Genomic DNA, 14,910 nt, shown 5'->3' on the forward strand with positions numbered 1-14,910 from the left:
TTGCAGAAAAACAACTTGCAACACTCTGAGCCCAACACTAGATGGCAGAAGGAATGAATAGCATGTGTATTTTCTATTTGTGTGCATAGCACTGTCTAGTAGTGTTTTTTTTGTTTGTTTAATAACTGCCATACATTCTGACGGGGGTTGTAAATATCCAAACTCTATGACCTCAGGAGCCAAATTGCTAGATTGAGTGCTTTGGGATTTGGATGTCTGATTTGACCTCTGTTTTGTGTCAACAGATCTGGTCTGCATGGGAGTTTTGGAGTGTGGTACTACTGACAGATCTAGTAACGTTGTGTACCATGGCTGACGTGCCCATGTTGGTGCTATGAGTATCATGTTGAGTGAAGTTTGACGCAACTTGTTGACTAGAGATGGAAGGAGTGGGAGAGGGGGAAAGCGTACGTAAATATCCCTGACCAATTGATCACTAGAGCATTGCCCTTGGATGGGCGATGGGGGTTTCTGGATGCGAAGTTTTGGCATTTTGTGTTTTCACTTGTTGCGAATAGATCTATGTTTGGTGTTCCCCACTTTTGAAAGTACTTTTGAAGTACCTGAGGATGAATCTCCCATTCGTGAGTGTGTTGGTGATTTCATCTGAGGATATCTGCCAACTGATTGTCTATCCCTGGGATGTACTGTGCTAATAGATGAATTTGGTTGTGGATTTCCCATTTTCAAATTTTTGGGGCTAGAAGAGACAGTTGGGATGAATGTGTCCCTCCCTGTTTGTTGAGATAATACATGGTTGTCATGTTGTCTGTTTTAAGAACAATCATCTGTGTGAGAAGAGGTTGAAAAGCTTTGAGTGCTAGAAAGACAGGAAATAACTCCAAGTGGTTTATGTGTAGCTGTTTCTGTTTGACATCCCATTGTCCTTGAATGTTGTGATTGTTTAGGTGAGCTCCCCAACCAATCATTGATGCATCTGCTGTAATTATGGTCTGAGGCACAGGGTCTTGAAATGACCGTCCCTTGATTAGATTGGTAGAATTCCACCACTGAAGGGACATATATGTTTAGCGGTCTATCAACACTAGATCTTGGAGTTGATTGTGTGCCTGTGACTATTGTTATGCAAGACACTGTTGTAAGGGACGCATGTTTAGTCTTGAGTGTGGAACAACTACAATACAGGATGCCATCATTCCTAGAATTTTCATGACAAATCTTACAGTGTATTGTTGATGTGGTTGTATTTGTGGAATTAGATTTTAGAAAGCTTGTATCCTTTGTGTATTTGGATATGCTAGAGCTTGTTGAGTATTTAATATTCCACCTAAATACGGTTGTATTTGTGCTGGTTGAAGGTGTGATTTTTGGTAGTTTATTGAGAAACATATTGTGTGTAAGGTTTGTATTACATAACATGTATGATTTTGGCACTGTGTACGACTGCTTGATTTTATTAGCCAATTGTCTAGATATGGAAAGACATGTATATGTTGTCTTCTTAGGTAGGCTGCTACTACTGCCAAACACTTTGTGAATACCCTTGCGCTGTTTTTATTTCAAACGGTAACACTTTGAATTGGTAGTGTTTTCCCTGAATGACAAACCTGAGGTATTCTCTGTGGGCGGGATGGATGGGTATGTGAAAATATGCATCCCTGAGGTCTAAGGCTGTCATGAAATCTTGTTTTTGTAGTAGTGGGATGATATCCTGTAAAGTTACCATGTGAAAATGTTCTGACAGGATGTAAAGATTGAGGGGCCTGAGGTGCAATATTGGCCTGAGGGTGCTATCTTTTTTGGGCATCAGAAAGTATAGTGAATTAACTCCTGTTCCTATCTGAGACTGTGAAACTAACTCTAGTGCTTGTTTGAGTAGTAGAGATTGGACCTCTTCTTGTAACAGGATTGTGTGTTCTGCAGGTTGTTTGTGTAACCTTGGTGGAATAGTTAGAGGAGTGTTTATCAATTCTAGGCAATAACCTTTATGGATAATTGATAGCACCCAGTTGTCTGTGGTAATATTTTGCCAATGTGTGTGGAACTGCTGTAGTCTTCCCCCCACAGGAGAAGTGTGGAGTGGAAGGGAGAGAGGGAAGTCACTGTTTTGGGTATGTTGCAGGCTGCTTAGAGGTCTGGAATTTTCCTCTATTTCTGGAATATTGTCCTCTATATGTGCCTCTAAAACCACCTCGTTGGTACTGTGTTTGGTAGGCTGGTTTTGTTTGGGAGGTTGATGCCTCTGAGAGCTGTGGTCTGAAACCATCTCGAAACTGAGGTTTACAAAATGACCCTCTATATGGTGTAGAATAGAGTGCACCCATGGCTTTAGCTGTGTCTGAGTCTTTTCGGAGCTTTTCTATTGCTGTGTCTACCTCTGGCCCAAAAATATGTTTTTTTTATCAAAGGGCATGTTTAACACAGCCTGTTGTATTTCTGGCTTGAATCCAGAAGATCAGAGCCATGCATGTCTACTGATAGTGACTGCTGTGTTGACACTCCTTGCAGTGGTATCTGCTGCATCTAGGGCAGATCTTATTTGGTTATTTGTGATAGCTTGCCCTTCCTTCACTACCTGTTGAGTCCTTTTCTGGTGTTCTTTGGGGAGATGCTGTATTATATCTCGCATCTCGTCCCAGTGGGCTCTATCATAACGAGCTAGTAGCGCTTATGAGTTTGCAATCTTCCATTGGTTTGCCGCTTGGGACGCAACCCTTTTCCCTGCAGCATCGAATTTCCTGTTTTCCTTATCAGGAGGGGGTGCATCTCCTGAGGACTGACTATTTGCTCTCTTCCTGGCAGCACTAACCACAGTAGAATCAGGTGGTACCTGATGGGTGATATAATCAGGGTCAGAAGGTGCTGGTTTGCACTTCTTTTCTATTCTAGGTGTTAAAATGCGTGCTTTCACCGGCTCATTACAAATTTGATCTGCATAGGGAGACACTGGTACCTAGAGTGGTTCTGTATGCATTGTAACCCCATGACAGGGTGCAGCCATAGCTATGACCTGGTTATATACAGTAGTATCCTCAGGTGGTGATGGTTTAGAGGGGTAGCTGTCTGGATCATTGCTTGGGATGGGATCAGGGTCAAAAAGATCCCATGGATCAACAGTGTCCTGTTGTGAGTCATATGAATGAATTGGCGAATGCAAGGGTGTAGGGCTGGTGTGAGGAGAGGTAGGCAGGGGAGGAGGATGAGGAGGAGAAGACTGAGGAAGTGCTGACTTCTCTTTCTGTTTTGGCACGTTAGCTGAGGGCTGCATAGTGTCCAATTCCTCCTGAAATGCTAGCCTCCTCTTTGTTTTTAAAGGAGGGGCTGTGACAATTCTCCCTGTTTCTTTATGGATGTGGATTCTGGATTGCCTCTCATCCATAATTGGAAGTATTGGTTCTATTTCTGACTCCTCCTCAGAGGTTTTGTGGCTTTCTTTAAGTCTTTTAGAAAGGCCGTGTTCCTCTGTATATGCCGGCTTTTTCGGCTCCGAAGTTTGTTTTTTTCAGGATTGAAAAGGTTGAGGAAGGTCTCGGCTCCGAAACAGTTTTTCTTATTTTTGACTCCGAAATTTGGTGTTTACTGGAGTCTGAAACTGAGTTTTTTGTAGACTCTGAGGATTTCGGAGGCGTGGCCTTTTTCGGTGCCGAAGTGGAGGGTCGGTCACCGACATTCTTTTTTCGGGCCGAGCCATGGCCTTCCGGCAGAGGCATACCCAAGGCTTTTTGTTTTTTCTTTTGTGAGGGTGCAAGGGCAGACGTACTCACATGCTGGCCAGCTGTGATGGGTCTGTCTTCCTCAGATTCCTGCTCTGACTCCAAATCTCGGACTGAGACCGCTGTCTGCAGTAGTTCTTCTCCCTCTACGTCGAAATGTTCTCCAAACTTCGACGGCATTTTGAGTCTTCTTGCTCTTCTGTCTCTTGAAGTCTTTTTCGATCGGACGGATCGACAGGCCTCACAGTTTTCCTCCGGATGATCCGGACAAAGGCAGAGGTTGCAAACCAGATGCTGGCCTGTTTATGGGTACTTCGCATGGCACCAAGGGCAGAATCAGAATGGAGTCCGATCCATGAGGCTCTCCACGCGGTCGGCCCGAATAGGCCTGAGTTGGGCGCTTGCACCCCAAAGGGCGAACAAAGTTGTTTCCCGACGGTACTGCTGTGTCGATGGAGGAATATTAACCCGATCGATACAATACCGATGAAAAGTAAGTTTTGCAAAGTTTTCCGAATGAAAATCTCGGAGAGAGAGGAAACATGGCTGAACCCGACGGCAAAAAAGAAAACAATCTAACAATGGAGTCGATGTCCATGCGCAATGGAACCGAAGAGGAGGAGTCACTCGATCACATGACTCAAAAAAGACTTCTTTGAAGAAAAACAACTTGTAACACGCCCAACAATAAATGGCGGATCAGTGCACAGCATGTGTATCTGCAGCTACACATGTCATTAAATATAATATATAATTATATAAATATATATATACATATATATATGTGTATATATATCAGTAGGTAGTTATAGTTCGGACCTAGTTTCCATGTAAAAAGAAAAAAAGTGTTTTTTGTCTTGCCTATATCTTTGGCACCATTTGACGAAATTAAAGGAAAGTAAAGGATTTCGCAAATACAATGATCTAGTGCAGAGATCTAATTGGCTGCCAACACTTCAACCAGAAAGTGTTGGCAGCTAATTTGAGTCTTGGCTTCAGCCGAATCTCCCAAAAAAAAATGAAAGGGGACATGGTACAGTTGATCTCCCCCCTAGCCCTGGTCCAGGTGTCCCCCAGGGTTAAATAGCATAACTTGTTTTTAAATGACGGCAAACATAGTGAATATTCCTGAATTTCGCCACATCTAAAAAAAAAAAAAAAAAAAAGCAAGTGCGGTCTCCCGTGCTTGCTTTTCATTTTACCCCTGGTGTACTAGGTCCTGTTGGCATTGCCAAAATATAGAAGGGGACTCCTAGGTCTTATCAAAGCCCCGGGGATCTCCACCATCCCAGGGCACTTCAAACTGTATGTGGGCGGGCCTGCTCTGCCCGCCCGCGCTCCAGCGACTGCCACTTCCCCAGGGCATAAGTTCCTAAATAAATGAATGCGGGGGCCCGTGTGCCCCCCCCGGCAGCCCTGGGCACCAACACATCCCCGGGGCTCAAGTGAATAATGTATGGGGTCCGTCACGGCGCACCGGTGACCACCACCTCCCCAGGGCAATAAAGAAGCATCTATGCAGGGGCCCAGGGGACCAACACCTCCTCTGGCCTAAAATAAACAGATGTAGAATCCATAGATGACCCTAGGAACCGCCACCCCCCAGGACTGGCTCCTGCTACCTCTCAAGGTCCTGAACCTGAGGAGGTAGCTGTTTGCTTTTGCTTGGTGGGAGTTGACAGCTCCAACCAAGCAAAAGCAAACATAACTCCGCTTTCAGCGAGCGAAAGCTGTCCAACAGCTCCTGCTTGCTGAAAGCAGAGGTTTCAACTCTTTCACTGCATGCAAATATGTGTGCAGGGAAAGAGATGAAAACATTGCTCCCGCAGGCAGGGAGCTGCCATTTAAAGCAGCTCCCAGGCAACTCCCTGCTGGCGGGAGCAATGCCAGCTCCCGCAGGACACGGGAGATGCTGGGACGGCGGAGGCCTTAAGGCTCCCCCCTCCTCAGTCCTTCCAAAATGTTTTTTTTTTTAATTTCATTTTAAGGTGGAACTGCAGATCTGCAGTTCCACATTGAAAATTATCTGACGAGGAAGCTCTAGGAACAATCACATTGGCAAAGTTACAAACACACAAGCAGACATTTGCACAGCTATAGTGTAGGAGATGCACTATACATTTACCCAAAGAGGTAGCATTTCTAATTAGCCAGTAGAAAGTAGTCCAGTTGGGTAGAAATTCTGCACAAAATTGTGACCTCTTCTTTGATAAATAACCGGGGCAGGATTTATTCTGGCACAATTCTCATCTCACAGAAATTAAACCTCAACAGGAAGCACTTACAGATACAAACAAAGCAGGTGTCTAAAGACACACACACAAATAACAAGTGCAAACAAACACCTCACCTCTTTTAGCAGTCAGACAGGCAATAGCACACTGAAGTTGGTACCAACACTTGCTTACAGGTAGGTAGGCAATTGAGGTCTCAAGAATGCACTGTAAACAATCAGTACATTTGGACTGCAGAATGGATCTTAATAACCAGTTCCATTTGCATTCTCTTGTTTTCTTGGATTTACCAGGGCGGGGAAGTGCTGATTATGAATTTGATGGTGAATTAATATAATAACTTTGATTTTCATAATGGAATCTTCTTTAATAGTCAACCACACTAGAACAGAATAGCAGGCTAATTCCTCTGTGCGGTGAACTGGGGCAAGGGAGGAGGCTAGGGGGAATGCTGAAGACAGAAATGGGCAAGACATGGGAGTGGAACACGTCCACAGCGACATGAGAGGCATTTGAACATATGGTACTACAACACTTCAAAACCCTCACTAGTCTGCAGTTGAATGTGGAGCTGATCTAAATGGCTGGCCTTGATGGAGAATAAAGTCCTACATATTGGAAACAATCCCTAGTTTTAATTGCATTCCTTGGTATCATAAATAATGTATTCCTTGGTATCATAAATAATGTATGCTACAGGGTGTTAAACCAACGTGGAACCTATGCTTCCTATTGCCAACATGGTAGCTTCAGCTGCTAACAAAAAAAAAAGCTCAGCACAAGCTGGCTTGCTTTAGCTGTGTTTAGGATATGCACAGGAAAGTGGGCATTTTCTATGGCCTCACATCACGTGGTACAGTACTCAACAAAGAGGAGATCTATGGCATGAGATTTGTTTGTGGATTTTAGAATCTGAACATGAGAGACCAATATGAAAAAGATATTAATACAATCAACAAAATAGTTAACCTTTCAATCATTCAGTGCAATTAATAAATGTCAATAAAATTCAGGTAGTCAAGACAGAGAGAAAGAGATCTTCCCATAAATCCTAAAATGGATGCCTCATCTACAAAATGACAGTAAAAACTTACGTTATGAAGTTTTCCATATGTACAGCTGTTTCCACAACATTTAGTGGGGGAGGTTTTGCAGCTTCGGCTTGCAGCTGATTTACTTCGCGGTCTAGATTATTCAAATGTTGATGTATCGTTTCATTCATATGCATGCCGTCAAACTAAAGAAGAAACCCACACACGGCAAAATAACTTGATTAAGCCAATACTTAAGAGAACACGTTTTTTCTGAGGAACGATCTATGCAAGTTACTCATCTTATCACATATAGTCATGCACCAGACTGAATCTAGAATATGTTCAAAATCCACAAGCTTGTGCATGCTGGCACCAAAGAGGTTTTGGCCCTAGAGTCACAACATGATCATAGCTCCTCAAAACGGTAACTTGTAACCCCACAGTTTCAGACTAATTTTCTAGCTCCACAGGTTCAATAGTAGCTAAAAATCCTTCCAATGCTGGAGGAAATGAAACATGCAGGACCGAATCAAATTATAGAACGTCCTGCATCATAGAAATAGTATCTTCTACAGAAACTGGATGGATGGTAAGCAACTTAGACACTAATCCAAATCTCAACCTCAGAGCATAACAGACAACTGGCAGTAAAAGACTGTTCACCTAAGATGCTGACAAAGAGACACTGATGTGCAGAATGAGCATGTGAGCCTACTGTACCCTCTCACCATGTTATCTGCACACAGGTAGCCAGTCACGAAAGCCACCCTTTAGGGATTGGTACTTACCTGGTGTAGGCCTTATAATGTGAGTGGGCATTGATGGTGCAGGTATGTAGTGCTTACAGAAAGTCGGTGTGCTCACTGCATTATACCTTATAGTTGAAATTTGTGGCACTGCACAGTTTCACCACACTTGGGCCAACAAATATGCTTAGAGTTTACATGTACACCAAGTACATATTATTTTGTGGTAACTATACTCCCTGTGGCACTCCCAGAATTATCATATTTCCCTGGCTCAAATCAAATCATTAACATTTATAAAGCGCGCTACTCACCTGTGCGGGTCTCAAGGCGCTAGGGGTAAGGGGGGTTACTGCTGCTCGAAAAGCCAGGTTTTGAGGAGTCTCCGGAATGCGGAGTGGTCCTGGGTGGTCCTGAGGCTGGCGGGGAGGGTGTTCCAGGTCTTGGCTGCCAGGAAGGAGAAGGACCTCCCACCCACCGTGGAGTGGCGGATGCGAGGGACGGCAGCGAGCGCGAGGCCAGAGGAACGGAGGAGACGGGTGGGGGCATAGAAGCTGAGGCGACGGTTGAGGTATTCCGGTCCCTTGTTGTGGAGGGCTTTGTGTGTGTGGGTGAGAAGTCGGAAGGTGATCCTTTTGCTGACTGGGAGCCAATGCAGGTGTCTCAGGTCTCAGCTCAGGCATAATCAGATCCAGGCCTTTGCCTCCCCCCACCACTGGGCCAAGATGTTTACTGTGCTGGCTAGCAGGAGGATAAATAGGTCACCCCACACGGAAGAGTCATTATCAGTACTTAAGGAGAGGAAGGGGTGGGGAGGACATTTCTTGACTCTGCACCAGCCCGGGGTTATCTATACCTGACAAAAACAAAGAAGGACGGCCACAACTCTGCAGCCAACACACGAAGGGCTCTTCTTTGAAGTTTTGTTTTCAAGGGATCAGGTACCTGTGTTAGTTGGTGTCATAAATGAGGCTCCCAAGGAAGGCCTTTTCATAAAACACTTCACAACGGCATGTTTAAATGTCCCCAAATGATGTGCAAGAGGGTTGGGGCAGGGTGCAGTGATAATGTGTTACCCCAGGATTGGGCAGAGGTGCGTACCTTCCAGAACTTTGTGCTCCCACTTAAAAATGCCTGCACATGGGAGAGAGTTTGAGAAGGCTCTAGACCTAGGAGCAACAATAGAGAATAGAATGGCTAGCTGTAAGGAGTCACCTGACATCACTGCAAGGATAAACTGAATATCTTTGACTTCAACTACCACCCAGAGAATGGAAGTGACTCTCCAGGGTAAGTGGTACAGGTGCGCTTATAAACTCTTAGGAACAGCTGGGGAAAAGGTGCTGTTAGGGGACCCTTGTAGCTTTTCCTACTATGGACTGGCTGTTGACACACAAGTGTCCTGCATGTAGTCAGAAGGTTGTGGGTTCTTGGGAGTGCTACAGGAATGGTGTTCTGCTTGTTGGCTGTAAAGAGACTTAGAAAGGTGTCCCCCAAAACAGGAGAGAGCATCAGTAGCCCGGGCAGAGGAGAGGTCTGGCAAGGGAGCAGCAAAACTAAGCTCTCAAACAAAATGTAATCACTAGAGGCAAGGAGGCCTAAAGGAATTTCTAGAGCTGGCCGCCAAGAGAAAAACATGACCGGGTTTGTACAGATCAGCCCTACAAGCCTTTGAAGTTTTGTTCCTGGGAAGTGGCTTCTGTGCCGGCACACAAGCTGAGTCGTCTGGGCAGGGAGCTGGCAGGCAGCCCAGGTGTGAGCTCCCTGTGCTGACCCCAACAAAGCACAGGGCCTGGGAGCCCAAGCGGGCCACTGGTCCCTTAAAAAAATAGTAAAATGTGCAGTGCAAGGAAGCAGAGGAAAGGAAAGAGATGGGTGCCATTGACTGGCATGAAGGTAAGTGAATCCTAAAAAAAACATTGATCTGCAATTTGCACATTGTAAAGTTAGCGGTTTTGGTGTTGTTTTTTTAAAAAAAAATGAATAGTATTTCTGATAATTTAACATGAAATATAATCTGAGAGAATTTTACAAATTGTAGCCAAATTTCATAAAAACATGTCAAGTAATTTCAGATCCTAGTCAAGATTTGGTGTCATAATATAAGTATTTCTTTACAATTACTGTTCATTGCGAACACTTTTCACTAGAACTGACAGAAAAATATTATTTGTATCTTTCAATGAGTATCCATTCCAAGTGCACTGGTAAAATAAAATGGAATTACAAATAAACTACATGAAGAAGGATGACGTAATAGCATCTTCTCACAGAACCCTGGTAAGCAATGAAAAGCGCCTTATGTTTTTTCCTCGGTGAGCGCTTCAATGTACCTGCACACCTTTTCACAATGGTCTGATAAAAAAAGAAATCTATTTATGCTCAAACTTTTGGACAAAATTCTCTTTTCTATTTACTAGTAGTTAATATTTTGCAGAGTATCAATTGGACATCTATGGACATGCCAATTCAACCTTGGTACTCAGATGTTTTGCAATACTCATAACTACTCCAACATTTCACAGGTAGAAATAAAATAAAAAATAATCCCTAATCTACAATGCATTTCGGTATATTCGTAAAACATAGTTAAGGATTGTGATAGGCGAACCTGGGAAGACTACAACAGCTTTAGGAAAACATTCTTTAACTTATTTTACCCTACTAAGCTCTAATAGATTTATCACTGCACTTGATCAGGTTTTTGAAACCGTATCTGATATCAGGCAGTAAATTACCTAAAATAGATTGTAGTTTAACACGTGATCTGTCAGTATCCTCAGAAAATCAAGCAAACACCTGGAGGGGTCACTTGACTTAGTGTAATTCACCATCAGTGCTGTTGCAGGGTCATCCCCAAACCTCTTGCTGCTTTTCTGACCCTCTTTTTATTGGCTCTAGGCCTCTGGCACTATATCACTTCTGACAGGTGCTAATGGGCATGTGTTTTCCCTTTTAAACTGGGTATGATTGGCTTACACCTGATTGGCACATTTCATTTACCTGTACATCCGTTATGCACTGCACAGGGCCTGTGTGCGCTGTTTACTGCATCTAAATGTACTTGCCGGGCCTGGAATTCCCCTTTAACTTCATATAGGTCACCCATAAGGTAGGCACTAGGTAGCTCTATGGGCAGTGTAGCTCCATGGGCAGGGTGCTGTGTAGGTAAAAGGTAGGACACGTGCCTATTGTGTGGCCTGTCTTGGTAGTGAAAAACAGCCTGTTCAGTTTCTCACTGCTGTGAGTGCTGCCCCTCTCATAGGTTTGCATTAGGAATGCACTTGCCTATGTCTGTGGTATTTTCTGATCTATGAGGAGTAGCATGGCCATGTTTGGTATGTTTGGAATGGTAGTGAGAAATACTGCTTATTGGTGTAGGTGGATTGTTTACTATATTGGAAAAATGCCACTTTTAGAAAGTGGACATTTCACTGTACTTATGACTCTTGTGCTTTGCAGCCTGACTCCAATCGATGTCTGGGGAGTGACAGCTGGGCTTTGTGCTTACTTTTCAGACGACCATCTGCAGCTTTTAGTGGAGTTCAGAGGATTTCAGAGGAGCATGCACTCCCTGGTGCCCCCGGGGCATAAGCAGGCACCAACTCTGGTGGATTCTCTACTGCGACCTGGGCCAAGAAAGCAGAGAAGGCAGTCGAAGGCAGTCGAAGGCCAAAGATGCCTGGGGAATTCCCTGAGCCAGGCTGCTTCGAGAGAAAGAAGGCAGCAGTCTGGGAGGCCATGGAGGGCTCCAGATGTACTTCTTGTGGAAGGCAGCACTTGGTGAAAGACCGCGGGTTCAAGAGGCTGCTGTGTGGTTTTCCCTCCATGGGGAGAAAGAGCCGGCAGGAGCTGCATCTCTCTGAGCCGCTGCGCCACATTTTTGCATGTAGTAGTAGCAGCACAGGAGCTCCTAGGCAGACAGAGGGTCTTTTTAGTTACCACCCTGATAGAAGAGGCATGCAGGAGACTCTGTGCCTTCTTCTGAGAATTCTCACCTACTGTGTAATTCCTATCGGAAGAGCGATGCGCTGCAACCTTCGTGTAAAAGGTGTTGTGATTCATGTATTAGTGGCATTCAGCGACAGCCGGCAGCTTTAGGAGGGATGGGGCCAGGCGGGATACATACACAAACAAACACACACACACTCACTCATTCATTCTTTCACACACAGACACGCACAGCCATTAACAACACTCATACCATTCAAACATGCACGCACGCACCAAACATTCATTTTAAAAGATCGCACACACTCATTCTTTCACACACACACACACGCACATCCATTAACAACACTCATAACACTCAACCATGCACGCGCGCACCAAACATTCAATTTAAAACATCACACACATACACACACACACACACACACTTACCTTCAGCCTTCAGGTCCCAGGAGGGTTCGGACTGCTGCCTACCTTAGGTCAGCCAATGGGGGAAGGCAGCAGTCCCAGCCTCGTCACAGAGTGGGATGGGGTCAGTGAGACTGCTGACCCCACCCCACTCTGTGAGGAAGTGTCACTGATTGACACTCGCCCTGGGCACTTCAGGGCTTAAACCTGAAGCGCCCAGGGAGAGTGTCAATTGGTGATTCTTTCCTCGTCACCCAGGGGAGGGCCTCGAGGCACCTTTGCTGAGCCGAGGAGGTCATGCCCATGGGAGCTGTGACCTCCTCAGCCCAGCAAAGTTCAGCTCAGGCAGCCAGGAGTGTGCCCAAATCGCGCATGTCTGTTCCTGGCTTACTGAGCTGAACATGGAGAGTTTCTGTCAGGCTGACCTTTGTTCAGACACTCTTCATGAGGGGCAAAAGGTGGGGGAGTGTGGCCCCTCTGCCCTAAAGGACGGGCCGTCACTAGTGGCATTTTCACCAAGGTATGTCTGTCCCCTTTGTGTATGCTGCATTTTCCTTCAGGGCCTGCCTTGTATGCAGTGGGAGGGTGTGTTTTATGACATATGCAATATGAGAAGGTTTCTTGTAGTTGCATTCATGATGATTTTTTTGACAATTGCTTATTTGGCAAGGTGTCATTGATTTGTGTTGCCTTGGTCTGCAGTCTATGTGTGTTGTGCAGACACTTACACAGTGCCTCTGGGACAAGCCTGACTGCTCTGGCCAAAGCTACCATGCCGGTGAGCAGGGTTTATCTAAGGTGTGTAGCTCCCTTACCCTGACTAGAGTGGTGATTACTGCGTAGCTTAGGTGCCTACCCTAGCCAACCAGGAACCCCATTTCTAACAAGTGCCATAAAGTATTTTGCTGCAAATTTCCCCAACTTTACCTCCCCTGATGCCTTCAGGAGGTGGTGAATAATTTATGGATCCTATTTAGAGTAGGACTGTAAAAATGTACTACTATTATCTCTGCTTCTGTCTCACTGATGGAATCAAATGTAAGTTGTAAATTGCCCTTTTCAGAGAAAGTATTCTGTTTCAAACCAACACAGAAAGCAAATTATAGGTAGAGACAAATGATACCATGTCTGATGATATGCTGCATCATCATTGTACCTTTCCTTTAACACCATTAAGGGGCAGTCCATTGTCATATTTCCTTGCCACTGCCCCCTGACATGAGCCTGAGCTTGGAAGGTTAACGGAGGCCAATGTTGACAGGTGGAGTTACTCTCATTATTACATGTCCTAGTCTTCAGCCATGCATCTGCCCCTGTTTTAAGTATTTATTTCGGTTGTCTGAGAATTCCTGACTTTTCAAACTGGCTATAATCCTGAAACATTGATTGAGCTCATTCCTCTAATATTGCTTTGGAATTCCATTTTGGTGTTGAAAAGTTCCAAAAATAAAATTGCACTATCCCTTTGATGTTACGTGAAATCAGTGTAATCAAACATACGGGGAATGGACGTTCTTGAACCCTTCATATTTCTTGACTATTAACAGCATGTGGTATAAGGGTATAAACAAAACATGATGCATTGAAATGTGCTGTAACTGTTGTTTGTAAACTTTTGTACCACATGTTCTGGTGCCACAAGGGATGCACAGAGTGCAGAGAAATTTCTCTTTTTTACCTTAATAATTTGTCAGGTTCATCTGTAAGTTCCCAAGGGGATACTGGTGCTTGTGGTGTTTCATTCATCTGATACCTGGCAGACCCTTGTCTCTTAAGGAGGGAGCAAGCAACATTTTATTCATCAGACTACCTGGCAGATTCTTCTCTCTTAAAGAGGGGGTCAGCAACATTTGGCTACCTAGCAGGTCCTTCTCTCTTAAGGAGGAAGGAGCCAGCAACACATCAGAATGACCACCTAGCAGACGTTTTTTCTCCAATTAGGACTGGAATGTCACAGGTATAGGATACTGTCATTATTACACCAGAAACCGCTGTGCGTCCATAGATTTACTTGAAAGTGCCAATCCTGGATCTCTAATGCATGATTTTGTGGCCCCTGTTTCAATCAAAAACATGTACTTTTTCCCAAATATCTATATTTGGGCTTTTGGTTCCTGTTGCTAATTGGGCGTTTTACATACAACTGGGCACATTAAGGTATCAGGTCCCAAACAGAACTGTGTACCTAGAAATGAATTGCCTCCTTGTACAATCGTACCTCCCATCATTTGCCAGGGAATATATCTTCTCTAGTCAATCCTCATGGCGGTAGGTGCTCGTCTCCCAATCCCATGGTATTCATACTGTCCCCAAAGGTCATGAAATGTGGGGGACAGTCCATCCCCGTCAAAGTGACTGGCTCCCCCATATCCTTGCATCATTGGAAGGGACCCTAACGGCTTATGGGTAGCCCCCAATGGGGGCCCCTATTGCGTCAAATATCGGGGACGTTGTGTAATATGACATGACGTAGAATCCTGCACCTGAATGTTATTCTTCTTCTAAAGGTGTGTAACTTGATCTTACTGTGTCTGTGCCTGAAATTCAAATTTTTTGTTGCTGTCATCTAATTTTAGAGTGAATGTGGCTTTAACAGGTCATGTATATTTCTTCAATTATCCATCATCCTCCTCTTGATCAGACCCATTTTGTGTGATGCCCGTTTTTTACATAAACGTTGTCCAAATTGGTATCTACACTACTCGAAATGTCTTGTACGGAAGGGGTGGGGGCAGAAGTGTTTCTTCCTTAGTAAAGCTTGGGGGTCCCGCTTCTTCCCCTACATTGTGCATTCCCACTACTGCTTTCTTTAATAGGCACTTTACCTCCTTATATAGGTTTTTACTTTCTTTTGTATCTCCAT

At 44.5% G+C, this 14,910-nt stretch overlaps 1 protein-coding gene across 2 annotated transcripts in view; it reads right to left on the bottom strand.

The window, feature by feature from the left end:
• EPG5 (ectopic P-granules 5 autophagy tethering factor) overlaps nt 1–14,910 on the bottom strand; it is a 568,130-nt gene that overhangs the window by 251,691 nt on the left and 301,529 nt on the right. For both annotated transcript variants that reach the window (XM_069218853.1, XM_069218854.1), the window contains exon 28: nt 7,003–7,145. In XM_069218853.1, the coding sequence (XP_069074954.1) occupies nt 7,003–7,145 (143 nt within the window). The remainder of the gene's footprint in view (nt 1–7,002; nt 7,146–14,910) is intronic.

The sequence above is a fragment of the Pleurodeles waltl genome, chromosome 1_1 (genome assembly GCF_031143425.1).
Source record: "Pleurodeles waltl isolate 20211129_DDA chromosome 1_1, aPleWal1.hap1.20221129, whole genome shotgun sequence".
Classification (NCBI taxonomy): domain Eukaryota; kingdom Metazoa; phylum Chordata; class Amphibia; order Caudata; family Salamandridae; genus Pleurodeles; species Pleurodeles waltl.